The 27,190-nt window shown below is 45.8% G+C and overlaps 1 protein-coding gene and 1 long non-coding RNA gene across 2 annotated transcripts in view; one reads left to right on the top strand and one right to left on the bottom strand.

Annotated features, from left to right (window-relative positions):
• The window catches only part of kdrl (kinase insert domain receptor like), a 45,145-nt gene that overhangs the window by 10,014 nt on the left and 7,941 nt on the right, over nucleotides 1–27,190 (bottom strand). The window contains exons 2-25 of the mRNA XM_042074878.1: nucleotides 26,586–26,676; nucleotides 24,376–24,566; nucleotides 22,348–22,475; nucleotides 20,877–21,039; nucleotides 20,605–20,747; nucleotides 19,740–19,908; nucleotides 19,531–19,654; nucleotides 19,211–19,380; nucleotides 17,652–17,808; nucleotides 15,571–15,685; nucleotides 11,401–11,509; nucleotides 9,796–10,074; nucleotides 9,467–9,613; nucleotides 9,184–9,312; nucleotides 7,895–8,001; nucleotides 7,581–7,716; nucleotides 6,989–7,093; nucleotides 4,638–4,751; nucleotides 3,919–4,007; nucleotides 3,667–3,820; nucleotides 2,868–2,965; nucleotides 2,195–2,317; nucleotides 1,818–1,929; nucleotides 13–112 (exon numbers count right to left, since the gene is read on the bottom strand). Coding sequence (XP_041930812.1) covers nucleotides 13–112; nucleotides 1,818–1,929; nucleotides 2,195–2,317; nucleotides 2,868–2,965; nucleotides 3,667–3,820; nucleotides 3,919–4,007; nucleotides 4,638–4,751; nucleotides 6,989–7,093; nucleotides 7,581–7,716; nucleotides 7,895–8,001; nucleotides 9,184–9,312; nucleotides 9,467–9,613; nucleotides 9,796–10,074; nucleotides 11,401–11,509; nucleotides 15,571–15,685; nucleotides 17,652–17,808; nucleotides 19,211–19,380; nucleotides 19,531–19,654; nucleotides 19,740–19,908; nucleotides 20,605–20,747; nucleotides 20,877–21,039; nucleotides 22,348–22,475; nucleotides 24,376–24,566; nucleotides 26,586–26,676 — 3,253 coding nt within the window. The remainder of the gene's footprint in view (nucleotides 1–12; nucleotides 113–1,817; nucleotides 1,930–2,194; nucleotides 2,318–2,867; nucleotides 2,966–3,666; nucleotides 3,821–3,918; nucleotides 4,008–4,637; nucleotides 4,752–6,988; nucleotides 7,094–7,580; nucleotides 7,717–7,894; nucleotides 8,002–9,183; nucleotides 9,313–9,466; nucleotides 9,614–9,795; nucleotides 10,075–11,400; nucleotides 11,510–15,570; nucleotides 15,686–17,651; nucleotides 17,809–19,210; nucleotides 19,381–19,530; nucleotides 19,655–19,739; nucleotides 19,909–20,604; nucleotides 20,748–20,876; nucleotides 21,040–22,347; nucleotides 22,476–24,375; nucleotides 24,567–26,585; nucleotides 26,677–27,190) is intronic.
• On the top strand, nucleotides 7,797–20,175 carry LOC121694695. The gene is made up of 3 exons (XR_006025868.1): nucleotides 7,797–7,807; nucleotides 8,154–8,160; nucleotides 20,069–20,175. It is a non-coding gene; the product is annotated as an uncharacterized LOC121694695 (long non-coding RNA).

The raw sequence follows: 27,190 nt of genomic DNA, 5'->3' as shown, positions 1-27,190 counted from the left end.
AATGAGTCTCACATCTCTGAGGAGGAGTATTCAGGTGCCTTCATCCTGGTGCCCTCCTTCAGTCGGCAGCAGAACTCTTCATCAATTTGTACGCCAGGATATGGGGACGCACCTAGGGAGAAGAAGGAGAGGAGGAGAGAGGGGGGTTATCAGGGAACACATCTCACAGACCCTCAGGAGTGGTCACTTCAAAGAGACGAGAGAAGGGAACTCACAGAACTGTAAAAAGAGCCGCTAGCCCATCAATGCGGAGAGAAGTGAGCGAGAGCAAGGACAATAGCGCAAGAGCTCACATGTTGTTGGAGAGCGAGCTGCTACGCAATCATAGTCTTCCGGTTAGAGAAGTCTGCACCAGCGAGTTCTAATCAGCATCAGTCCCAATGTACGCAGCCAAAACAAGCATACAGCTTATTACAAATGCTACCCACTTGAAGGATCATGAGTTACAAAATAATATTTTTATGTGCTTGACTGAAACCCCTGATACAATATCAGATAACACATAAAGGCCTACTGTACCATGTCTGCAACAACAATGAATTTCAGTTGAGGTTTTCCCAGATGGATCACAGCACATTATAACAAACTAGAAAAACATGAAAAACAAATGGATTGAACAAATGTAACTGTCATCCATTTTTAAAAGATTTTATTTAAATAATGGCAACTCATCAAACAGGGGCAGTGAGCCCAAAACGACAAGACACAGATTTAGCTGCTAGGATGCCCTGATAAAATTTGCATATGGATACACCTTGAACTTATTATGAACCTTTGATTTGAATATATTAAAAGGCTGCATGTCTCATTGTCTTTTTTCTTTTCATGTTGTAATTTATCTATTTGAGACACATGCTAACGCTGTCCAGATGTTCAAGGTAATGTATGTGTGGGTATGCATGTACGTTTGTGTGTGTGTGTGAAAGCGAGAGAGAAACAAAGATAGTAACTGTATATGAAGAAACAGACATACATACAATGCGGTTTTAAAGGTTGCGCTGGTTCCACAGTGGGTGCAAACATTTACATTGATTGGCTGCTTGGTAACAGTGAGTTTGCATGTCCAACTGAAGAAACAGCTTGTCCAAATGTGAGCCATTCTTTCTTATTTTATGGCCCTTATTCATGATAAAAGTGCTGTTGAAGTGCGCTAATGTTTTTGCACTAGCAGCATGAAAATTGTTTTCTTAAGCTGACAATATAACCTCCTTTTTCTGTCCCACAAGGGCAATTCAACAGCAGCAGACAGTTATTGCCTGTTCCATGTAGACGAGGTGGGTAGTTCAGGGCACCTTCCAAACATCATGGTGTCTTTGATTAAAGGCTGTGCTGGCCTTTTCTCCTTACACGCTGTGCGCTGAATGCCTTTGCTAAATACTTGAGTAATGCCCCATGTGTACATTTGAATGTGAGAAATCCATCAAGTGCACCATCTGCACGAGCAATTTTACTGGAACAACATGCAATGGAACGTTATGATAGACAAATTAAGATCTCTAAAAGCTCAGAGAGGAATCTGCGAAGGTCAGCAAAACTGGGAAAACAAAGTGTGGGACAAAACTATTGAGGCAGTTTCTGTAAATAAACAAACCTCAGCAAGGATCAGTCTAAAATATGCATTGATGCCAGGAAAGGAAAGAGAAACATAACGAGGCAGATTTGTGATACAGAAATGTACATTGGTCAAAACCCACTGATGCATTTGGAGCCATACAGCTCACTCCCACGAGGTGTTTGGGAATGACTGTGTGAATTTGAGAACCCGTGAGGTTGGAGGACAGTGAGTTATAACTTGGTAGGACAGTGGAGGTATTTACCCAGCGAGAAGATCTCCCACATGAGAACGCCGAATGACCACACATCACTCTGCGTAGTGTAGATCTTGTCAAAAATGGCCTCTGGTGCCATCCACTTCAGGGGAAGTCTGGCCTATAGGCACGGAAACAGAGACAAAAGGCTGTTTGCTTTACGCTGCTTTACATGCTTTACAGGTCGGCCTGGGCTACTACAATATTGTCAGTTCTTTTGTGGCTGAACAGGTGTTGAATAGACAAACCTTTCCTCTAACAGAACTAATGTCTTGACCCAAACATTGATCTTCTATAACAGGCCTTTGTCAAAAAGTATGTTGCTGCTTCCCAGATCAATAATTGTGAGTGCTGTGACAAACTGTGCATACAGACCATCAACTTACATCTCCTTTGCGCACGTAATCAGGGTCTTTATAGACGTCTCTTGCAAGGCCAAAATCACATATCTTCACCACATTGTTTTCAGACAACAAAATGTTTCTGGCAGCCAAGTCACGATGGATGCACTGTTAAAAGAAAGTACATTTAAGACTCAGTCACAGCTCATATCTATCAGACCATGACTTAATAACAGACACACAACCCCACTGTGGCTTTGGAGTTTTGACAAAGCAACATTTGTGTTGGACGGGTGTTTGACTTGTCGATGCGATTCAAAATCTCTTATATGAAACACGTGTGTTGCCGTGCACATGTTGCCAAGGTGTGATAATGCAAGGCAGATGAGATGAACATGTTGAAGAATTATCAGAGGCGCTCCAGTGTGACATGCAGAACACCGAGGCTGAACTTTCTCCTTCAGTGTTACAACAATTGTTTGTCTGCCTCTGCAGACCAGGTGCCACTGGTGTGATATTGAGCAGTACTGTGGTGTGGCGAAAATACAGTTTTCCTCTCCAAAATGATACTGTATGAGCTCATAAACACAAGAAAAGAGTCTCTGAGTTTTTTTCTTTAAGTTTCCCTGAGGAAATACTTTTAACTGTATGACTTTTCCCGTTTGGACTGAATGCTTTGGATACAATGACTGGCAGTGTGCGTGGAGGTGGCCCTTACTTTTCGCGATGCCAAGAACTCCATGCCTTTCGCCACTTGGAAGCTGTAACAAATCAAGTCCTCCATGGTCAGAACCCGCTTATACAAGTCCTCAGATTCTGAAAAGAGTGGGTGGAAAATGACAGTGATTAAACCAGCCGGGAGTACACTGTTCATAATTCAACTCACAAATCAAAACATTGCAGCGTAAGCAGAGAGACAGCAACATTTTTCGCCATCTATCTTCCCAAATCTCCCCATGTACTTCATGTCACAGCTATGATATAATGTTCACCCCACAATGTTAATGCACCTTCTGGTGCAGTCTTGAAAACATCCTCTAAAGAACAGAGAGCCAACCCGCCCCCACCCCCACCTCCTGCCTCCTGTTCTGACTCTTTGTCTGACACGTGCGGCTTGTTAATTTAATGATGCTCAGTTGGAGGAAGGGGGGTGGGGGGTGGGCGGGACTCCTGGTGGCCCACCTGAGTAAACAGTTTATGAGAGCAGAAATAACATGCAGAGCACAGGCCAGTTGTGACGGGAGGACTGGACACTGTGGCCAACCAGCAGCAAGGGGAAGTGCACAGAGAAGGGGAAAAGAGCACGCAGGCGCCCAGCAGGGGATGACAGTCAATCCAGCTTCATAAGAATCGTATTTATGAATCCAAGAGGAAGCTCCTCCTCAGATACAAAGTTGAGGGAAACAACCCAGAGGGCGGGGTGGGGTGGAGGTGAGCAAGAGAGGGGAGAGGTGGAGGAGGAAATGGGGGAGGAAGGAGAGGGGGAGGAGGGGAGAGGTTAACGCTCAGGCAGCTACCTTCCTCCTCTTCCTCCGAATCGCAGTAGCTCTTATCTTCGATGAAGCCGGAGCTGGCGGAGCTTCCGGTGCTGGCCACGCTCTCCAGACGGCGCTTGATGAGCTCGCTCAGGTCACAGCCGGAGCCCGAGGGCAGAGCCTTGCCATCCTGACTCTGGGCCAGACACACAGCACAGCAGAGTGGTCAGTCAGCGGACACCCACACCCAGCACAGCCACACACAAGCCTGCACCACAGAGCGACCCATCTTACCTTATAAACCACAAAGTCAGCCCGCTTGCTCCTTAGGTAGTTGGACAGATTGCCATACTTGCAGAACTCCACAATAATCATTAGGGGCCCTAATGGAGGAATCATTCAGGGAGTCAGAGCCAATAGCATAAAGCTAATGTGGACATAGTTGAACATCTCAGAGTGCTTTATTTTATAATTACATCTAATGTAAGATATTAAACTGTGTTATTAGGAAATTGTAACATGGTAAAATGTTTACATCTCAAAGGAGCACGCTCACCTTTGACCTCATAAACCTTTATAAACCTCACCTTTGAAAAGTATTTCTCAAACATAAATTTAAAAGATGTTGAGGGCTTCAATGCTTCAAGATAGGGTGAGCGTATCAATATGATGGATAACAGAAATATACCTTTCAAAGAAACTACAGATCAAAGTGTTAAAAACTATTTGCGTAAGTATCAGCCAAGTATTACTGAGATTTACAACCCACAACAGACCTACCTACACACACACAAAACACTTCACATACAAGTCATGTGATACGGAAGACTGATGAAAGTGCCATGCAAGTATTTGCACAGAATAAATGAAACTGAATAAATTGAAAGTGTCTGATGAATGTCTGATTAATGCAACAAATCTGGAACCAAAATGTGAAACTTTTGAAAAATTCTCTTTTGAGCCTGTCTCTGACATCCCTGCTGTTGTGTGAATTCCTCTGCTCGCTCGCTCACCTCCAGGCTTGGTGCAGGCTCCCAGTAGGTTGACCACGTTGAGGTGATGGCCGATGTGAATCAGTATTTTCAGCTCAGACATGAGCGCTTTCCACTCATTATTCGTGGCTCCGCCTGTCACAGGGGCACACAGTGGATACAGGAGAATTAGGGAATGTGACGTGAGAACAAGGCTGCGTGTCTACACAAATCCACACTTGGACTATTCCACAACGTCCCTTGGAAACACAACAATGTGTTCTTTGGCTCTGAAATATATCTGCCCTCAAAAGACAACTGTATATATTACATTAGACTCTTAACTTGCAAGCTAACATACCATGACCATAGGGTACTGGCAGTGAATTCCAAGATGACTGCAAATGATGGATTACAATGAGAACAAACCCAAATCATTGTGATCAAAGGGGAACTGGTTGGCAGATTGATTTTCAAAATAAATACAACAACAGGCTGGTAAGGCCCCTTTACCCTTACACAAACAACAGCACCAAATGGTCTTCAGTAAATATTTATGTAAAAACAACACAATGTAGTTTCAATATTACAACATGCCGATAAGAAGGACATGTGTTTATGAACTTTAAATCCCCTTAATCATATTTTCAACAAATACATGCTACATCAAGAAGACAAGGCAAGGGAGACATTACACAGTAAATATTGCAATCCACATATGGAATGAATAGATTCGCTGTGATTCCCTCTTTCACAATCTTTTTATGGCCGAGCAAAAGTACTAGTTCTTAGAACTCGGTCCATCAGGAAGAGGCAAATATGTAGGGCAAGCGCACCCTACTGAGGACCGGGCTGAGGTCAGAGAGTCACGGAGGGCACCATCACACGTGTCAGTGCCCTGTTTAAAGACCAGATAAGTGGTCACTCATAGTAGTCTGCTCATCCAATGGCTTGAGGGGGTTAAAAGGAAACCACTCTCAGTGTTCCTTCTCTTAATATATGGCTAATTAATCTTCTCTTAATATATGGCTAATTAATCTTCTCTTAATATATGGCTGATTAATCCGACCCCAGCACCCTGAGGAGAGATGCCTTGAGTTTAAATGTGGGCTGACTGTGGCTGCGACTGAAGTATTATTGTCTGAGACAGACTAGGCTCTGGATCCAGAACTGCTGCGGTGTCGGTTTCTGTGTTTTCCCCCTCTTCACTGGTGGCTGAATCTCTTCCACGCCAGAACGGAAGAGTTGTGGTCGGACAGCTCATCATGAGTGGGCTCAGCGTGTTCTTGAAGCGGCACAAGCACAGCATTTCATAACAAGCAGCCCGTCTGCGAAAGTGCGCTGCTTTTTATTACCCACTGACCTGGGGTGCACGCTAAGGCATCCGGCCAGCCCTGCTCCTCCGTGATGGATGTGCGAGGAAGATTAACGCGCCTATGCAAGCCGGCGAGTGGCCTGATTTATCATCATCACCGAGTTAGCCTCTGCCCACCATCCGCGCAGCACTCACCAGTCTGGACAGGCCGGTCATCACTCTCCACTTGTCACAGCTTTAACAGTGGGAAAACGAAAGTTATTTTGACCTTTGGGGATGCTACTATGACTTTAGCCCAAAAAATTGCTAGCCATTTTCCTTTTTAATCACAGCACTCCCCAGAGACATCCCAATGGAATGTGTGTCTGATTGGCTGAATGAGTGGCATGAGAGGCCACAGAAGTGTGTGTTTTTTTCCCAGACGAGCTCTCGAGTTGTCTCCATTTTGGGCGAATATTAGGATGAAGATGGCCTCTGATATTTGGAATGCAGATATGAAATGATGGCTCTCATAAATCAAATAGGGACGCAGGGGAGGAGAACAGACCAAACTCGAGGAATTTCCAGACCATCTGCTGTGGCGGGGCCATGAATGGAGAATCAGTGAATATTTGTACATCTACTTCATTTGTACCTTATACTTTTGAACCTCAAATCACCTGCAAATCTTGGACGAGAGTTGCAGCACTGAACTTTTTCCGTTTTGAAGGCTTCAGGACAGGCTGAGAGAAAGCAGTGTTCTATGTTCTCCCCATCGGCTCAGAAATGTGCAATATCAGATAATTATCTTCACATGGCTTATGAACACAGATCACACATGAGGCATAAAATGATCCACCAAATGATGGGCTGCTGTTTTCCATCACTTCACAAGAGCAAAGCTGTGGTTATATTTTCCAATTGTGATCTGGAGGGGAGGGAAGACTGTCCATCATCCAAGCCTCCCTGATCAGGACCATGCTAGAAGTGGACCTAGTTAGCATCGAACTCCAGAACAATCCGGGGCAGTTCATCAACAACTTCTAGTTCTTATACAGAAAGGGGGGCATGAGAAGAAGGAAAGAGAAGGTGATCCTACCTTTGAGCATTTTTACCGCTACCGTCTTGCATGTCGACAGCTTATCAATCCCAAAGGCAGAGGCCTCCACCACCTTCCCGAAGGCCCCGTGCCCCAGAGTTTTACCTGCAAGACAAACAAGAAGGCTTGATGAGTCAGTGAGCCTACATGAGACTGCCCGGCCCGGGGGAGCCATACATCAAGCCGGACCCCTGTCAGAGGTGATATGGGCCTGTAATTAAAACAACCTGTGGAGGTTCTGACCACTCGGCTGGTCCTCCACGGGGTATTTATGGAGCAGTTAAGACCGCATGACAGCAGCGGGTCGCTGATAAATAATGGCGCACTAACCCAGAGCAGAGAGGCCATCCACACTGGCTCTTACCGCTCTCAGGAATGACCGAGGCTTTTAACAGCCGAGGCCACGGAGGAGCAGCAGCGGCAACAGCAACAGCAGCAGCTGCCGTCTGAGAATATGAAGTAGTGAAATACATCAACTCCTTGTTGTGGGCCAATCATAAAGCGCTTGATGTGAAGTGAGTGCTTAGGGTTTATGTAGTGGGGCATACATCATGACTGGGCTACTCTGGAAGACATGGAGGAGGATGCTCACCAAGTCGGAGGCGGTCTCGGGGAAACTCCCACTTGTTGCTATCGTATGGGAGGCGGTCACACTGCTCGTCCAGAGGCATGTGGTCAGGGTCCATGATGATGGACAGGTAACCAGCTTTGATGTCCGCAGGGCTGGGCTGGGATTTAGAACAGAAAATATAACCGACGTATCCACACTTTCAACTCCCACACACCCCACAAAACACCCCACAAAACACGGCCAAACATGTATGTAAAGCCCAAAACCGTATTAAGAGACACATATCCAAGCATCCAAGGATGAGACACATATCCAAGCACATGTGTCAGTCTCACCTTTCTGAGTTTGCGGATGAAGAGGATCAGCATGATCCAGAGGAAGGTGGCTGCTGCGCCGGTGCACACCAGCACTATGACTTCAATGTTGGCTTTGCCCTCATCTCCTACACAACCCAGACAAGACACAAGTTAGCCACTGTGTGAGCTCAGACAGGCAGGCTGATGGCACTGCAAAGTCCTCTCCTCTCCTTACATTTCCTGGAAATCTCCCGAGCCTTGTGAATGGTTGGGATCCCGAAGACAGTATTTAAATGAGTAAACATGTAGCTTTCATGACATATACAGAACAGAGCTATTTTGAATATAATGGCCTGCATATGTGCTATAAGATGCCTTAACACTAGTTTGTTTACATTTTTCGGTGTCAGATATGTCAAGCTATGTTTCCCCACGTCCATAGCTCAAACTCAGTGACAGGCTGTGTACTCTCTGCAGAAGAGCACATTGTGTTGTTTATTCTCTGTTTATTTGGCCTGTGCATACCGCACAATTGCTCATTTGTTACATCCACTGAGCTCGAGTGTCTGACATTTCAAAGCATTTCAAACTGTCAACATATTGCGCTGCTGAGGAAATATTTGGTATGCTTCCAGAACCCTGACCCTAAGGTCTACCTAGAAAGGCTTATGTAGGTGCACCTAGAGTTTATATTAAAAAAAAAAAACATAGAAAAAAAATATCAGCTAAAAGGCATGAAAAATGCAACACTGACTGGAAAATGGCAGATAATAGGAGTTAAATGACTACTTTAGAGAATGCAAGAGAAGCAGAGCAACCAATAGGAGCATCTCTCAGTTGACCTGGCCTCTAGAAACCTGGTTCATGTTTCAAGTCCCGAGCTCCTTTAATGGGTGGACCTTTCCCCCAAAACTGCCCCTCGCTCATTAGCAAACCTCTTCCCCGACTCCATAGAGGTCAGCTCCCACGAGAGAGGACCCTTGCGAGAACCCGAATCATAAAACGCACACAGGAATTCACGTTTGGCATTCCTGGCAGTTTTGGCTTCTCTCTCAGGGGATAGCTTAGTGCTGAAGCTCAGCCAAGCCTATTTGTAAGGCATGAAAGAATTACAGACAGTTGTAAAAGGCTGCTGATTAGTCATGCATTTCACTGTCGAGCTGTAAACCATCAGAATCTACGTTCTGCTGCTGATTTACATTTCAAAATCAGTTAAAAGACTCATTTGAAATGCAAACTACATTGAGCTCAACAGCCTGCCCAGGGATTGTTTTTATATAAAACAAAATAAATTTCAATGACTGTGAATGTGAGTAATTGTGGCTCACCAACAACCCGGACGAAGGCACTGGACGCCACCACTCCCATATCATTGGTGGCGCGGCACTCATACATGCCCTCATCCTCCTTCTTCACCCGCTGGATGACTAAGACCCCCTCAGCCATCAGGCTGACCCCTGTTAGGGTCAGAGACACAATGGGAGATGTGGGACACATTGCAAACACCAGCTTGACTTGCAATAATAATATTTATAATAATGTTTGACAATGAGCCTTGACAAGCATGTTGCATGGTTTGAGTGTGTTTTTATTTGTAATGTTTTTACATACCTTGTCCTTCAACCACCGGAAGGTCATTTCTGTACCATGTGATGTTGGGCTGTGGAACGCCCTGGGCGAGGCAGGTCAGCATCAGAGTGCTGCTGCTGTTCACATCCTGTTCGGTCAGGTTCTGTCTCAGGGATGGGATCTTCCTCTCTGTGGGGTTCAGATCACAGAGCGCAGGTTTGCAGAGGTTTGGTATGACTCAACGCCACTTCAGATTGAGACAGGCTCTTTTGGCTTCTGTTCTTAGTCAAATCCTTTTGCTCCAAACTTAAAAGCAGCAAAAGCTGATGTGACCAACTGAACTCAAACAAGCTCAAACAAGTGTCACCCACCATTGATAACAAGTGCAGCAGATTTCTGGATCTCTTTCCCTGTGAAGAGGTTGAGGGCCCTGCAGTGGTACTCCTCTGTGAAGTTTCTGGACACATTCTGCACCATGATGGACACAGAGGTGTACAGCCTGTTTTGTTCTTCTATTCCCAGGATGGTTCGGTTGAATGCATCATACCAGTGCGCGTTACTGTAGAGGTATCGTGTAGCCCGACAAGTCAGTGTGACGTCAGACCCCTCAATGGCTGTGTCGGGAGATATTTCTAACGACTCTGAACCATCTGAAGAAGACAGAGAGAGAGAGAGACAGAAAGGCTCTGTTCAGCAATCAGACAGCATAAAATCGTCATATTTTCAACAGAAAGCCACCAAAAAGACAACAAGAGGCCAGCGATGGAGAAAAGGTTATTGATGACCCCAATGTCCTGAAAGCATCTGCGAATGGCTATCAGATGTCCCTGTCCCTCACACAGACAGAGAGCATGATACGGCGCATCACTGTGGCCAGGAATGTCAAATGTGCAGCTCTTTCCTGTTTCATCACTGCTAATTGGAAGCATGTTGCTGGCGGATGGCGGCGCTGATGGCCGAGCTGCAGTGGTACAATAGGAGCCAGGCCGAGGCCAGGCCTCGGGGGACGAGCGCGCAGCTTGTTTATTCACATTGCTGGAGAGCATTCGGCGTTCCGTAAGGGAAGACAGCTGTTATTACAATTCTGTCCCTCTCTCACCCACATTCCTTAGCTCTCAGTCATCTGCACCTCTGAGGCAGCGTAGCATATTCACCCTGGGATACCCCCCACATTCACACACACACACACACACACACACACCATATACTACGTATATGCTCACACAGATACACACATACACACACACACACCTATGCTCACACAGACAGAACCACACACACACTCATACAGACGGACACATAAAAATGTCTTTCCTGATCAAGCCTGCATCATCTTCTTGTTTGCCTCCTGCTGACCTGGAGTCAGCTACTTTGATAAAGCACTGTCACTTTGGTATGTTCCTTATATCCTCCACACGCTCTCACGACTTCAGCTACCCTCCAAGGATATTGCTTGCGTTTGCTGGATGCCCTGACAGCTGATTTGCACTCCATTACATAACGGGCCTGGCTGCTTTTTCATTTTAGAGAACATTTGGAACCGGTCAGCAGCATATTAAAAGTGATTCACCGTGCAGAACAGGCTATTGGAAAAGAGAGATGACCTGCCGGCACAATAGTACAGCCATGCAGCTCACGTCCATGCCATTAGAGCGCTGCCATATGGCTCTGGACATGTTTTGCCTTCTGTCCTCAAGTCTGCCTGCCGTACAGGAAGATGGTTTCAATTAATGCCCCCCTCCGGTCCGCTTTATTGCACAATCCAATCTGTGCATTCTTGGCTTTGGCAGAGTGATTCATTACATATGTGTAGGTCAATATAAAGCAAGCACTCACCCAGTACAGTATGGCTGGTTGTAAAAATAAAAACCAGTCAAGCATTTCTCTCTAAAAATGGTCAGACTGTACAGTTCTGGAAGGCTTTTGCTGTTCCTACAACTTCTCGATTGTTGACTACAGATTGTTGACCCACTTACCATTGACGTAGAAAATTGTGTCCATTTTGTGTTTGCCAACTTTGTTGATGGCTTCACAGGAATAAACGCCTGACACATTGGCTGCTGCCACCACCAGGGTGCTAATGGTCTGTAGAAAAAAGTAAAAAGCAGAAAAATACAAATGTTACGAGCCTTATTATGTCCAATCACAATGGCATATTCATGCCCAGCTTCATCCAGTGGAAGTTTTCATGGCTAAGGTGGCAGGTGGGCTAAGAGTCAGACTAAGCCCCGGCCTTTTTCCACCCTCTGGTGCATTGCATTAATACAAGGATACATCTGGAGCTTTCAAATCCAAGGGACCTCTCGCAGGCCCGGCACAGAAGGAGAGCTTGGGCTCCATGTCATTTCCTGACAAGCGTTTACAATGCCACACTCAATTCTGTCACTATTGGAGTGGAACCCATTTAATGGCTTGAGTAGACACAATAATAAGTCTGATTTGGGCTGGGAGCCAGATTCAGGGGGTTCTGTTTTGTGTCCAGAATGACATCTGTTTTCAGACGGCGTCACATCAAACACTATGAAATGCTTTGGGGTGTATTGTCTGAGTGGCGCACTATTTGTACAATGTAAACTTCCTGGGGTTTCCGAAGCCATTGTGATACCTTGACATGGCAGACAAAGGGCTTTTTCTATGAGTAAGTGGGCTGTTTTCAGCAAGTTTGATCAACTTTGTTTCTGGGTCAGCTCTAGACACAGATGATGCAGCTTAAGCCAAGAGAAATGCAAAATGCACACACTGAGTGTGCTCCAAGACTAACGCAACCCAGCCCGGATAAATCTGTTTGCAGCAGAGATGTTGTTCTAAGGCACGGTGACATGGTTGCTTACAATGCATTGCAACAACATATGCCATAATTCCTAATGTCATCTAGGTGTAAAATATGACTAGGGAGCAAAACATTGATTACTCTGGCATCAGAGCTTGATGAGCTTGACAATGTAGTGAAATATGTCTACATCTAGTTCATGCAATACTGACACAGTTAATATGTGTGTGTGTGTGTGTGTGTGTGTGTGTGTGTGTGTGTGTGTGTGTGTGTGTGTGTGTGTGTCTCTGAGTCTGATATATGGAGAACAAGAGAAAAAGAAAGCCTGAGAGGCGATGTGGGTGGAGAAAGCAAGGAAGGAAAGGAAGACAAGGAATGGAGACTTTGGGCAAGCGATTGTGCACACACACATTTGAGCATGTGTGTGTGTGTGTGTGTGTGTGTGTGTGTGTGTGTGTGTGTGTGTGTGTGAGAGAGAGAGAGAGAGAGAGAGAGAGAGAGAGAGAGAGAGAGTGTGTGGGGGTGTATCTTTGTGGGTATACAAATACGTATCGCATAAACATTTGGATAGTCAATTTACCACAAAGAAATACAGCGTGTGCCTCAAAACAACTGATGGAAACAGTGTGTGTGTTTGTGTGGCAGTATAACTCAGTGTGTGCGTGTGTGGCAGTGTAAGTCAGTGTGTGCGTGTGTGGCAGTGTAACTCAGTGTGTGTTTGTGTGGCAGTGTAACTCAAGAACATGCCATCCGAGCTCCAAAGAATCATTTTTCGCCCTCCAGGCCTCCAGTCCTTGGGTGATGACCTGACCAGACATTCTGTGACCCCTCCCACCTGCCCCCATCTCTTGCTTCCAGCCACTTTGACCTAACCTGTCTACCCCCACCCCACCTTCAGACGGTCATTACTGGAGTCCTTGTGAGGGAGAGGTGGAGGGGGAGGGGGGCTTTTTGCCAGGCTGTTGCTCCGAGGGCACAGGGGGATTTATGTGAAGTGACAAAGAGGAATTCACCCTTACCGAATCCCCCCCCCCCCCTCCGAGAGCAGGCCTTGTTATCACTGACCCCTACACCCTCTCCTCGTAAACCAACAGCGAATTCAGGCCACCAGAGCCTATTAAAGTGACCAGCCTCAGGATTTACTTACACTGCCGATTTAAAGTGATGCCCCCTGCACATGGGCACAGGGCAATGTAAGCCCTCTCTACCTGCTCATATTTATGACTTGCATCACATATGCTGGAGTAGACTATAGAAATCTGAATGCAGAATTGCAATGCATCATCAGAGCAGAGAAGAAAAACCATAAATCTGTGTCTGAAGCTCCGGAAGAAAGCCAGTATTTTGCCCGACCAGTTTCACTAATTTGACAAAGTTCAATTACTACCGTATTGCTACATATGCACTTTCATTATTTATTATTGTTTGTTTACATTTTATTTACTGTTTGCTTTGAATGAACGAACCCAAGCCCACAAATCTGAGCCACGTGTTTAAGACAGGCCCAGGCCCAGGCACTTAGCGTGCCTCCTTATGCAGGCTCATGCTGATGGAGTCAAGGAGTCCGCTGCAATAGCAAACTCTGCCAGGGCATGTACAACACCAGCAGCCACACTGGCCTCAAAACTGTGCTGTGCTTTGGCAGTGTGAGGGCAAACAACTGGTCAACAGCAGAAAACACCAGCTTTATAAACAGAAGTTCCCTGAGAGAGTCAACTTGAATGGCCATGTAGGTGGTACTAATGAAGTCACTTAATGAAGTCACTTAATTGGAAAGCTAGTACAAGCAGAAGCATAAAGCAATCTGAGCAGCTCTGGTGGGCGGATGGAAATGAGTTCATCATGGCTTTATGAGCGCCATGGTTACATGCAGTCACCACTGGGCCATTTGCTTTATGTCTACAGGCCTGTGTCTTCCTCCTGGGGGACCAGTAGGCACAGATCTGGGTGATGCATTGGGACTGGCTGCAGTTTTATGTGAGCTTTACAGGTCTCTCTCTCTATGTGTGTGTGTGTGTGTGTGTGTGTGTGTGTGTGTGTGTGTGTGTGTGTGTGTGTGTGTTGGGCAGCTTCAGCACTAACCGCTGGGCACAGCAGAGCAGAGCTGGGATGGGAGCAGCAGCTGGTTTATTTAGAGACCTCTGGTTTAAATTGAAGGGGGGATATTTTCCTCAGCAGGACGAAATGAGCTGTGGCTGTATCACACAGGCACACTCTCTCATACGTGTGTGTGTGTGTGTGTGTGTGTGTGTAACCAACTTAAACACTTTTCCTGGCAGCACAAGCATCTGTTATTGTAGTAAAAGAATGACATTTAATCAGGGCAAAGATGCCAGATACAAAGAAGGATTTCTTACTTTTACTTTTCAAAAGGTTTTTTAAATTCTTGTCAGCACCTTTTTCAAAGAGATGACAGAGGATAAGATAGAGGTGGAATTCAAGCACTAATGAATCATTTCATGATGTTCCAGTATTGATGCCATCATGGTTTTATTTTCAATCTGTCGGACCATTTTAGGGACTTGGTATTTTATCTGCAGTGATTGAGCTTTAGAACTCTGTGTCTTTGATGAGGTCATGTTAAGATTTAGGTTAAGATTTTTCTCTCCATGACTGCACACTCATGGTCATCTTCCATAACTGTTGGTCACAGTTCCACTGGACTAAATCGAAGCAGATCTATGGGATCATTACAACGCGAGAATAACAAGCTATTGCTGCCAATACAGGGATTATGTAAATGTATTGTTTTCAGATGTGTGACTTTCATAGAGAGGGGTCGTGCAATCCTCCTCTCACATCCATAGATCATCCCCAGTGCTCTGTGAGTGTGACTCATTTTCTATTTCTGCTCTTTCACTCCACACAGCATGTTTTGTCAGGTTGATATTGTACATATGCCCATAAAAATGAATGGGGGAGACCATAACTCTTAACATGGCAGATCTGTGACTAGAAGTCCCATTTTACCATTCTCATAGTTGGAAAATTACCGGAACGTTGGTTTCATCATGATCTAGGCATGATTTGCCATTGCTGACATGTACAGTGAGCAAAAACAACCTGAAGAGCCCAGTATTTCCAGCCTTAGTACAGTATGTTCTCAGAGGTTGTGAAATACTATGTGTGTCATGAGTTCAACATGGATTCCCGCTATGTACTTTTGCTGCGTCATCAAAACATTGAGTTGATACGGTCGAGTTGATAACTGTTGAATTACACGTTTCTGGCCCATTCATCAGACCGTAGTGACACATTTGTTTGCTTGAACTAGTAGCTTGGACACATTACCAAGTGGTGAGATTAAGCAAGCAGGACTTTCATGAACATTCATTCATTTTTTTTCTCTACAGGAAGGAAGTGAGGATTTACACACCTTGTTTACACCCTTCAACTCTGCGGACTTGCTGTCGATCATCTCAACCCAGTTGTGTGGGTAGTCCTCTTCCATTTGAACCCGCACTGCTAAGGGTTCACTCAGCAGTCTGCACCTAAAACGTACATTAGTACACAGAGTCATACAGAGCCCAGAACAGAACACTTCAGACTTTTAGAGACATTTTTAGTTCAATCGATTGATTCCCTGGCATTGCCCATAACTTTCCTCAGAAATTAATTGAAGGGAAGTTGCATTCCCTAAACATTCAGGCAGGATGTACACACGGAAATGCCAAGGTGCGTTGTCATGGCAGTGGCAGGAATTTTGGCCTTTGGCTGTGATGACTGCCTTCTTCTCAGGAAAACCATGCACAACATGCCAGGAAGAAGCCATTCATCCACTACTGCCTTTCACAAATGTTTATCTCTATGTTGACCTTGAGGCTGACCTTCAGCACTCGAGAGGTTGTGAGCGGCGCGTGAGCGAGTCACACCGCGCGTCTCGGCTCCGTATGAGACGGTGCATCCCTTGGCCCCTGGGCGTTCCGCGGGAACAAAAGGCTCTGCTTTGCGTCTTTCTAAGGAGAGGAACAATCGGCCCTAATGAGAACAGAGGCCGAGGAGGAAACGGCAGCGTGACAGGAAGGGCCGAGCAATGCGTCAGCGCTCACAGGAAGCTCCCCCACTCTCTGGCCAGGGCAGATAAGGCTGATCTGCAGACCTTGGCGGGTCAACAAGGGACGACTGATAACTTCTCCGCTCACTGATAAAGAGCAACACGCTCTCCCCACCAACCTCCCCCTCCCAATCACCCCCACTGTGATCATACAAAAATCACTTCTCATGACACTAGTGGTCAGTTGGCTGACAAATGGACTTCATGGAACTTGTGCAGTTTGGATTTTCAACAGTGATTTATTGTCGTTCATCAGGCAATGGTGAATGGCCTGACAAATGCTCTTCTCTCATTAGCTGTTGAAGAACAGGCTGTTTCAGCATGTGCATTTATGAGAGGCGGTTGCTATTGCCAGCTCTGATTATCTTTAATGCTGCAGAGAGAAGCACTTTGGCTTCATTGACCTTCTGTTATTTCTGTCACAAATTTGGCCAACCAAGCTCTTTGACAAATAATTACTTGCAATTAACAGGAGCCCTTGTCAAGTTGCACCACCCGACGAGTAACATAATTTAGTTCCTCATTGTACGCCATCCAAATCTTGTTTTTGTAGCTGTTTGCTGCAGAGATAACCCTTTGGTAATGGTCTATTGTTTGGCTGATCCTAGCGGCTCAAAGGACTCCTGCTGTAGCAGTTCTGATGGGGCTCTATGGAAATTTAAATGTTTTTTTTTTCCTGGAGGTTCAGTAAGAGGCCAACATTTACATAGGGCCTCTTGGTGAAAGCATGTGGTGTCTGAGATTAATGGAGCCTTTTTCCATCCACATGATCAATGCAAAGGAGCCTGTCTATTTAAGATCCTTTATAGACATGGGTGTTGAGATATTTGAGAAGCTGGACCCCTACTTCAAGAAATATGAATCATATTCAATATGGTCCAAAAGCCTCCACTGCAATATACCTGAGATGTGTCAGATACAAGAGCATCCATGTGCATTTTAAGCAAATGTACAAACCCATATGCTGCTTACAACTATAAACTAGACTTTAAAAAACACTGTAAAAAATTGAAACAACATGAGTTCAACTTGGGATCAGGGCTTACTCTCTGTTCTGTTTTAATGAGCCATGGTAGGCGTTTGGCCGGCTGAACTCAGGTCAGATTGACTGGTTGATTCTTATTTATTTATGAATTCCTCAGTGGAAGCTCAGTTACTCTGGTCTGAGATCAAGCACCAGTCCATGCAGATTAAGTCAATTACCCCCATTCTGCATGATAATTTATGGACCCTTACCAAAGGTCCACAGGGGGATGCTAAATCAAGATTAAGAGAATTTAAAATGAAAATTAAATAGCATGAAATCGTATCATGTTGTGCGATATCTCAATTCAAATTACCAATGTTCTCTGACAAACCAAATATGTGTGTGAATGAAAAGAGCAGGAAGATGTTATTCTTACTCTTGAAAGTCTGGATTGGGGTCGCAGGGCTGCCAGAACCAGGTGACCTCTGGCATGGGGTAGCCAAATGCAGTGCAGGTGAGGTGCTGAGGCTGGCCTTGGGTGATGGAGCGCGGCTCCTTGGTCATCACGCCCTCCTCAAGAATCACCGGCTTCACTAAAGACACACAGACCCAGGTGAGGGGGGTTACACACACACACACACACAGGTGGGGGGGGGGGGGGGGTTAAGGCCAGTACACCTCTGCGGCTAATGAGCATATTTCCAGGTTGAGTGTCATTTCCACTGTTTTTAATGACACAAATGCTTTGCGTAGGGCTGCTCTAAGGGGGCTTTAGCAGTGCAGTGGTCAGGGTTCTGCACGTGAAAGTGATTTGTTTGGACGCTCCTCCCAGGCAGGTGGGGTGAGTGAGGAGAAGCAGGCTGATGAGGTGCAGAACTGCAGCCATTTCTGAGAGGAGGTTCCTATCACCTCATCTTTCTGCACCAACTGGGTGACCTACCAGCTCGCACTGCTCCCAGATCTGGCTTCTCTCACAGCCTGCCCCCCAGCCCCTTTCTCCCACTTCTGCTCTCTTTTATTTGCTTATATCTGTCTCTCTTTCTCATCACCACTCTGTGCTGCGTTTAGTTCACACACACTGTAGGGGGTGAAAGAGAAGCAAGCATGGACAGCCAGAGCAATAGCCTGACTTCAAACGCTTGATGAATGTGATGTTTAAAATAGTTCCCTAATTGCTCCCAGGGATCTTTGAAATCTGTTTCCATTGTTTGTAACTCCAAGTTGTGTGTGTGTGTGTTTTTGTCAGGCCTATAATAATGTGTTGTGCAGAGCAGGACAGTGAACAACCATAAACGATTTTATATGAAGTGGAAGGGGAGACATCTCTCTAGTCTGGCACCAGGGCGCAATTCCTGGAAACTGTGCTGGGGTACGAGGAAGAAGATGAACGACACAGCTTTTCTTTCCCCTCTAGTGTTTGTGAGAAAAACACTGTCCACATCATTACCAAGTGTTCTATCTCTCCTCCTCTGGATCTCTGTGTGAAATCATGCTAACGCTACAACATGCCAGCGCAGCGACGTCAGTGCTCTCTGGAGCTCGGTGGCCACCAGCGTGTTGCTAAAGACGCCATCTCATGATCTGTCAGTGTCACTTAGTCCAATTGTCCATATGGCCTATAAAGCATGGTGGATAAGGTGCTAAGATGCATGCTGAACGGATGAATGGTATGAAAGGAGAGTCAGGTCAGAGTGAGCAAAGATGAGGCTGAATGTTGCATGCAGTTCAGCTTCAAGCGCTCACATACCCCCCCCCCCCCCCCCCCAACCCCCCAAAGCCCTTTCAAAGAGACCGCTAACCAGCTCCAGATGCAGTGGCTATGTCAGTCTCGCTCTGAGAACAACAACCCCGAGAAATTCCTCTCATTCCTCCAGACATTGTACCTGCAGCCAGGGCAGCATGGCCCACAATGCTGCAGGAATGCTGTGGAAGAACGCTGATTCATCTGCCTGCATTCAGGGAGAAACATGCGTCGGTCAGCCCTGCTGTACGTACCCTCCACCACCAGGCTGTAGTTGAGACTGCGGGTCAGGCCGCTGGCTGCGTTCTTCACCTCCACGGTGTAGAGCCCCGTATGTTCCCACTTCACTTCTTTGATGATGAGCTTGCGGCGCGACATATGATAGCATGTGGCATTCTTCGGGATGCGCACATTATTCTTATACCTGCACACATTTCACACTCAATACTGACAATCTGCACTGAGCAAAATCAGCCCTGTCTTGCATGATATACATCAGCTTGGGTAAGCAAACATGATGTTGTGTAAATGCACATACAAGTGTCTGACAAGATGAGTAATGCTTATAGCTTACCAAATCACTTCAACTTCTTTGGGTTTTGGATAAGTATGGACAAAAGGTTCAAACATCACTTTGTTAAATTCCTGAACTGTATTGGTTTGAGGACCTTGGTGTTCCAGTTTCAAAAATGGATGCTCTGCAGAAAAAAAAACAAGATGAACGAAACAGGAAAAATGCAACAAGTGCAAGCTAGACGGAGGTGTCTCTCAGCGAGTCCTTACTGTAGACGATGACCTCTGCCGTGCTGTTCTTTTGGTTCTCAACCTCGGCGATGCACGTGTAATTCCCCGTGTCCTGCATTGTTATGCTGGGTAAAGTGAGTACACTAGTCATTATGCGATTGATTTCATAGCCTTCGGGTCCGAAGTTTTTGCCAGACATAAGAGTACCCTAGAGATAGAAACAAGACAGAGGGGTGATCACAAGGGCCATAACACACACAGCTATATCATATTTGATTATAAACTTCTCACTATGTTTCTATTATTTTCTACTATTTGAAAAACAAGAGCCTAAAAAACGCAAATGGCTTTTCACCAATCAACACTAGTTTATAATAATAATAATAATAATAATGCATTTTATTTATGGGCGCCTTTCTGAACACTCAAGGTCACCTTACAAAATCAACAATAAAACATTCAATCTATTAAACAAGCAATCAGAGAAAACAAGCAATAAAATAACAAGATAATACTATTAATAAAAATAAATTAATGAATTAAAAAAAAGAGCAAAAGAAAGAAAGGGAGAAAAAGATGGATAAATGGAGGTGAGATGTGGAAGTGGTTATGGACGTGGAGTGTTGAATGCAGTGGGGCAAAGAGTTCCAGAGGTGGGGGGCTGAGTGACTGAAAGCTCTAGACCCCATGGTGACCAGACGAGCAGGTGGGAGGATGAGCTGGATGGAGGAAGAAGATCTGAGAGAACGGATTATACCTGGTCTACATTGAACACTGAGATACAGATCAGGGGAAACTTTCCACTGACATGTTTGTTTGTTCAGGGATGTGTGTGAATGGTTGCTCTCAGGATTCATTAAGGCCATTGTGTTGTTAGTACAGTTAGAGCTGAGTTCATTCTTACATTGGGGTGTTGCCATTTAAATATGATTCTGCCAGACGACTTGGTCTCTCCTGAGCAATTAAGGACTAGTTTCTCCCCGACTAGACGCTCCACAGGTTCATCACGATGTGGGCGGATGATCTTCACATTCTTCAGTACTTTAGCTAGAAGTGAAGAAAAAGCTCAGACATATCAGACATATTATTTCACTACATTTGACAGACTATTTTAAATTATTTGATTTGATTTGATTTTGTTTTTGTGTTTCAAGCAATAATAACCAAGGCACTTACTTAATCTTTGAATAATGTACTTGGACGTGTATGTCCTGCCACTGACAGTGGTTGAGCATGTCAGCATAAAATAGGAGTCCCACATGGTTTTGTACGGAAGAGTAAAACCTTCCTTAGGATCCCATTTCACCTTTGTTTTGAGATCTTCTGAGATAGGTGGGGCCTAAGCAGAAAGAGTGGTAAAAATAAAAATCTCTAACAATGATCTAAAAATGATACCATTAAAATAATGCTTGTTTTTAAACCCTTTAAGACATTAAACACGTTTTAAACACTTAAGACATGTCTATTGCCTGCCTGCCTATACATAGAAAAACTATGTAGCTTCTCTTATTTTTACTCCACTTCTTCTCTTGTTTGTTCTAGAGCCAAGTGTTAGGCTGGAGAGGGAGGAAGGAAGGATGCAGGAAGTGAGAATACCATAGATCTCCCTCATGCAGGAAGGTCACACAACTATCTGTGCCATCGCACTAAGACATGTTTGTCCATAGCAAGCCATTGTCAGACTCAGCTATACATCAACTGTATGGCAGCATGGGATGGCTGCATGGCCACAGGCTCTGTAAATTACTACTTGTTGCTCATAGTGCAGCCTTTACACCATTGTGTAGCATCAGTGAAGGACCTCTCTGTTCCCCCTGCATTACGTATATAAAACCATGCACATGTAGGCCTACAGTAAACAGGAACAGTAGGCTGCATTACAACCTGTGTTCTTCTGTGTGTTCTTCTGTGGCCAGATTTTTCCAAGAACAAAACTAATTTATCTTCATTAAGTATCTATTAACCTCGTTAACCCCCCTGAGAGGCACGCTGTTTATCTCAAATGTTTTTTTTTTTTGCTACCTGCATTTCCTGGACGTGGTTTGCAAAACAGGGTGTATTAAATATAGACCAGATGGCTCTATTCTGGGAAGACTAGTGTCTACAACCGGCTTCCTGTCTTTTACAGGAAGTAGACAGGATGACTCCCCTTGCCTCCTGAGCCTCCCTGTTCTCTGCCACTGTCCCTCTCCTTTCCCCTCCGGAGTGAGAGCTTTCAAGGGTGTGAGAAACCCAGAGACGCCCACGCTCCCAGGCACTTTTTTTGTCACTGCCGTGTTTCAAACAAATCCTCCCACACCCATTGACGGCTTCACTGACAAACCTCCTGTTTTGGCACCTCTCTCTTTATCACATCACTGGTCAACCTGTTGACCTCAGATATTCCTGCTGCACCACCCTCCGCCAATTTACCAATCACACAGCTAGTAGCATTTCAACCTTTGGATTGCCACATTAGCCTACTTAATGCTCTCAAAGGTTTTGATTTTGGACTGCATTACCCGTTTTAAACCCTGGTGGTCATTCTTACATAAAGCACCTTTAAATTAAAAATAAATAAATAATTCAATTAAACTAATTACAATTTCTTGGGTCTAAAGAAGTATCTGATGGTTCCAACTATTTAGATATCATAATTTAAACTTACAGTCTCCAGGGTGACATTAAAGTCAGGTGATGTTGTTCTGCAGGGTATTAGGACAGACTTGTCATGTCTGTAGGAGAACAGCACCTGTGGACTGTTTATGAAGGGTTCCATGAAAGGTTGAGCGTGATCTGTCAAAAGGATAGAGTATATGAAATGGATTTCCAGACATGTGTAGTTACAATAAGAAGAAACAGACCTCAGGGACACAGCCTATAGTATTATAGTATTGCTATTCCTTGTGTTTCTCTGGAAGTGTTACAGACTTTCTTTCATTCTTTTCAGAGAAAAAAAAGCTTTTGACCACCAGCCAGTCGGACAGGTTCAATTGAAACCAAATTGCTTGTCAGATTCTGCATTATTACTGAACTGTGCTCACGGCGCAAGCTGCACGTACGCCTGCGTTTAGCTCCAAACAGATCCAGTGCGGCTCCTCTCGTGACAGCTCGTCTACTGCGTGTTTACTCCTCCCAACGTGAGGACTGAACTCGGAATCCAAGGTCCAGTCTGGGCCCTCCCTCCCACCCAGGAGTGAAATCAAATCTCCCCGACAAATTGAAATTGGCCTCTTCTCCAAACAGCTCCCCCCCTGTTTGCCTCATAGGGCGCTAGATAAAGAAACAGACTGGTGATGGAGCTATTAAGTCACTGTCATCCCGAAGCGAAGCCGGCCAGACGTTGCGCTGACTGCCCACAACTGCGGAGGCACGCTGTGGGACTTGTGTGGTTAAACAAACACGCTGGTGTGAGCTAAGCACAATGTTTCTCCTGTAAAATGAGCGCAAATTTGTCAAATATTATGGCGTGATGTCGGGAGGGCAACTCTAAAAACAAACATGGCTGATTGTCTGTAATAAACGGTAGACATGGCTGAGCGTAGTGCAGGAGATGCTGGTGGCCTGCGGCTCAGAGACACAGGCAGGAGGCTAGCGCTTAGCTGCAGAGGAGCGCTGTCTGGGGCAAAGTCCAAGGAAGCAGGAGGGTCCCTTAGGCCCCCAGTAAGGCGCTCGAGCCGTACCCATATCTCCCTGGTATTTGGACCACGTGAAATAACACCACCAATGTCCTCTCTGCTGATCTCATCATCGGGATATTTATTGATCTAAAGGGGTGTTGATTTTCAAGCTATTCATAGAGTGACACAATCTGTCATCAGCTTATCTCTGAGGAAGGAACGATGAGTGTCAATCTATGTGGACTGATGTTCCCACTAACTGTATAGTCGCTGACTTGCTATGGAAAGGCTTGGCTTGTAAGGTGCTGTCATTTGAGGCACTGCCGGATGACTGGAAAAACAGAAGCTGAAGCAGGAAATAATAGCCAATGACCAGGGCTTCCGATGCAATCACACTCCGCTTCCAGCGTCCAGAAGGAGCCTGGCCCCACACGAGCGCCTTCCTCTCCACGGCTTCCCATATGGGCACGACCGAGTTCCTTTTGGCCGACGAGCCCCAGCCCTCCACACACTTGTGCTTCTTTTTTAAACCGCCCTTGTCTGCTATTGGGGATAAATGGCTTTTTGGAGCCTCACTGAGGTGTGCAGTGGAGCCGCTCATTCATTTGTGTGGCCTCTCTCCTCTCTTTATCTCTCTCTTTTTCTCTCTCTTTCTCTCTCACTCTTTCTCACTCTGTCTTCCCCTGGGTTTATTCCAGCTCTGGTATCACATACAAAGACATCAGAATGCTCAATGAGCGTGTCGTTTCTCTGGCTCTTAACATGCCCCCAAAGAGTTTCTTGGCGTCATTTAGACTTAAACTGTACTTTTGGTGTTGGGCCATTTAGCATGTTTCCTGTGAGAGCCTTTAAACAAAGGCCTTGTGTAACATACAGATACTAAGGGGATAAGACAACCCCAACAATACGAAAGAAAACAGTGCTTATCAGAACAGAGGTAAAGCAAGAACTGATGCAATCACAGAGAAACACAACAAAAACACTAAGAAAGACGGAGCCAGGAAGCCGGCTTGCTAAGGTGGTGATGGACTTTTACATTATGTTGCTAAACTGTTTTTTGAGGGGTTTTGTCTTACCTTCGACAAACACATAAATGGATTTTGCGTGTCTGGGTGAGCTGCATTCATAATAGCCAGTGTCATTGTATGTGAGGTTGTGCAGGAGCAGCCTCTTGCAGTGCTGCTTCCTCTGGGAGCAGTCTTCCACACGGACTCCCTCAGAGAGCAGGTCTCTGCCGGGGAGGGTCCAGTTCAGCCTCCGTGAACCCCTGCAGGAGACAGTTCAATATAACTCTGTGCTGCTTCCGACTTACAAAGCTCACAATGAAAAGCTACAGTACACTAAAACAGAATGAACAAAGGGTCTTTGATGACAGTTGCAACAGACATGTTGAGATACAAACCAAAATGCTCATGTCTAGTGTATTTCACCTCTGCAATACCTGCACCCCTCCACTGTGCCACCCCAGAAACAGGAGATGATGCAGCTGACCTTCAGCGGTAACAGCATGGTCAGTTTTAGATAGGGCCCTTACTCTGGACCTTTACATGGATCTCTCTGCATCTCTTCTTTTAGTCTCCTTCTCATTCACACATTTGCAGGCAAACACATCTCTTTTCTCTTCTATACTATTGCAAAGGAGAAATGAGTCTGAATTCAGGATTGAAAGACTGTTGCTGTTTTGTGTGGTGTTTCACATGTTCCAAAATCCCAGCAAGATATCTGGTACTATGACTGGATCCAAACGGACAGAAGTCAAACTGCCGATTTGGCAAACCACAGGCAAAATCACTTCCAAAAAAATTCTCAGAAGTAATTTTACTTGGAGGAACATGAAGTACCAAGAATGAAACCAAAGCAATGGCGTATGGCAATGGAAAATATAAACAGATAGAAAAGTGTCATACGGGAGACCATAAATGACCTTGCACTACTTCTCCGCCTCATGAACACAATGATGGAGAGGACCTGTACCCTCTTCAAAGAAACATCCTAGCAGGGACTCTGTCATATGAGAACTTCTCACAAAATGGCAGAAACACTTGTGGTTGTGATTCATGGAAAGCGTTAATGTAGAAGTGGCAGATAATGCATTCTTATGGCCGGCAGTGATGGCGAGCCACCCACCCACACTACCACAGCACAGCAGCAGCCTTCTAGCATTCTGTTTATTTTCAAGTGTTTGAAGGCAGCTTTGTTAATCTAACGACATCTGATAACTGCGGCTTTCACATGGGAAACAAGTATCGTCTGGGGTGATGTGTTCGCATAACACACATTTCCAAACAACGTGCTGCTTTCGGGGTCCCGTGAACAAGATCCCAGAGGAGCGTTCAAACATGTCTCGCATACCGACATCTCGGCCTCTCCGCCCAGTGGGTCACGCAACTTCAAACTCTCCTCATGGGCCGGGAACGCACGCGGCACCAGTGCAGTGCAGTGTTGTGCAGTGTTCAGCACATGGCCTTGTAGGGAAGCGTCGCATTAGATAAAGCCCACTGGGGTTCGCATTCCTAGCGTGGCTGCAGAATGATGCAAAGCTCTCTCGATTCTTGACGAATGTGTATGTTTCCCTCGGTGGTCCACCCCTCACCTCACCTTTCAGTAATTGGAACTGGCTGATAAATTGGGGGACCACACCGAATCTGGGGCTGGCTGCTGTCACTGAGTCTTTGTGGGCTAATGAGCTTATGGCCTCCGTAAAGCCCCATTTCTCTGCATGAGCAACAGGCCTGTCTGTCTATCGCAGCAGCATCCCAGGCCTGTTGTTATTGTAAGGACCCAGATAGGGAAAGCAGAGAGTAATTGCTGCCCTGATAGCGTAATGGTGCCTCTCCAACCTGCCACGGAGATGAGCCGCCAGTCCAGCATCTCTCGGGGAGGGAATATGTCGTTTGGTTGGGAGAGCAGCCAGTCACGGCAGTGATTCACAAGAGCAATGAATCAGTACTAAGTCTTCCATGAGAACCGAAGTGGAATCTGGAGATGTGCCGTCACTGCAGATGTTGACGGTAATTGAGATGATATAAAAGACCCCCAAAAATTGTGAGTAATAAAATAAATAAAGAGTGTTTGCTCGTTTTCTCATCCACACCTACATGTGTGCTATGTGTGTGTGTGTGTGTGTGTGTGTGTGTGTGTGTGTGTGTGTGTGTGTGTGTGTGTGTGTGTGTCTGTATGTGATTATAGTGACTGCATTTGTGAGTACACCAGTGTGGGACTGCTTGTTTGGCCGAGTGTGTATGATGCTGAATGGGTGTACACAGGTGTGTGCGGTGTGGCTTACCTGCAGACGAGTGTGAGGGAGTCTCCCACATGATGTACATGCTGATGGTTTCCTGACATCAGATGCAGCTCCCGCACCCCCTCCACCAGCCCTGCGGAGAACAATGGACAGGCCAGTCAGACACCAGCACCGGCACAGAGCCCCCTCCCATGGCAGCGCCGCTCCACACAGCATCCATTCAGCACAGTGCAGCGCTCGGCCTGCTGGGCTCACTAGGCCCCTCCATCTGCTGTGTGAAGCACACAGACTTGCATGTTCCCACACAGCCGCTCATTACAAGCACTTGGCAGGAACCTCAAAGCAGTGAAGCTGGACACAAGTCCAGAAGCACAGGACGTGAAAACTACCCTCGGTGATGACATCTACACACACAAACACTGACTGGCAGTGATGTCTTGCAAATCTGAAGCCAACATTAGAGGTCTAAGCCCTGTGCTTATTTGTGCTGCTAAAAGGCACCTGTGAGATAGCAGTGGACCCCCCCCCCCCCGCCCCCTCATATGAGTCCAGTCAGGGCTCATTCCACTTGGTTCTGGTCTCATTCTGAAGGTTATGCAAGTGCCTTTCCGGTCCCATGTGGAGAGGTGTGATCCAGCTCAGTCCAG

Source organism: Alosa sapidissima, chromosome 20 (genome assembly GCF_018492685.1).
Source record: "Alosa sapidissima isolate fAloSap1 chromosome 20, fAloSap1.pri, whole genome shotgun sequence".
Classification (NCBI taxonomy): Eukaryota; Metazoa; Chordata; class Actinopteri; order Clupeiformes; family Clupeidae; genus Alosa; species Alosa sapidissima.
Note: the sequence above shows the minus strand (reverse complement) of the source record. Positions and strands in the feature narration are given on the sequence as shown.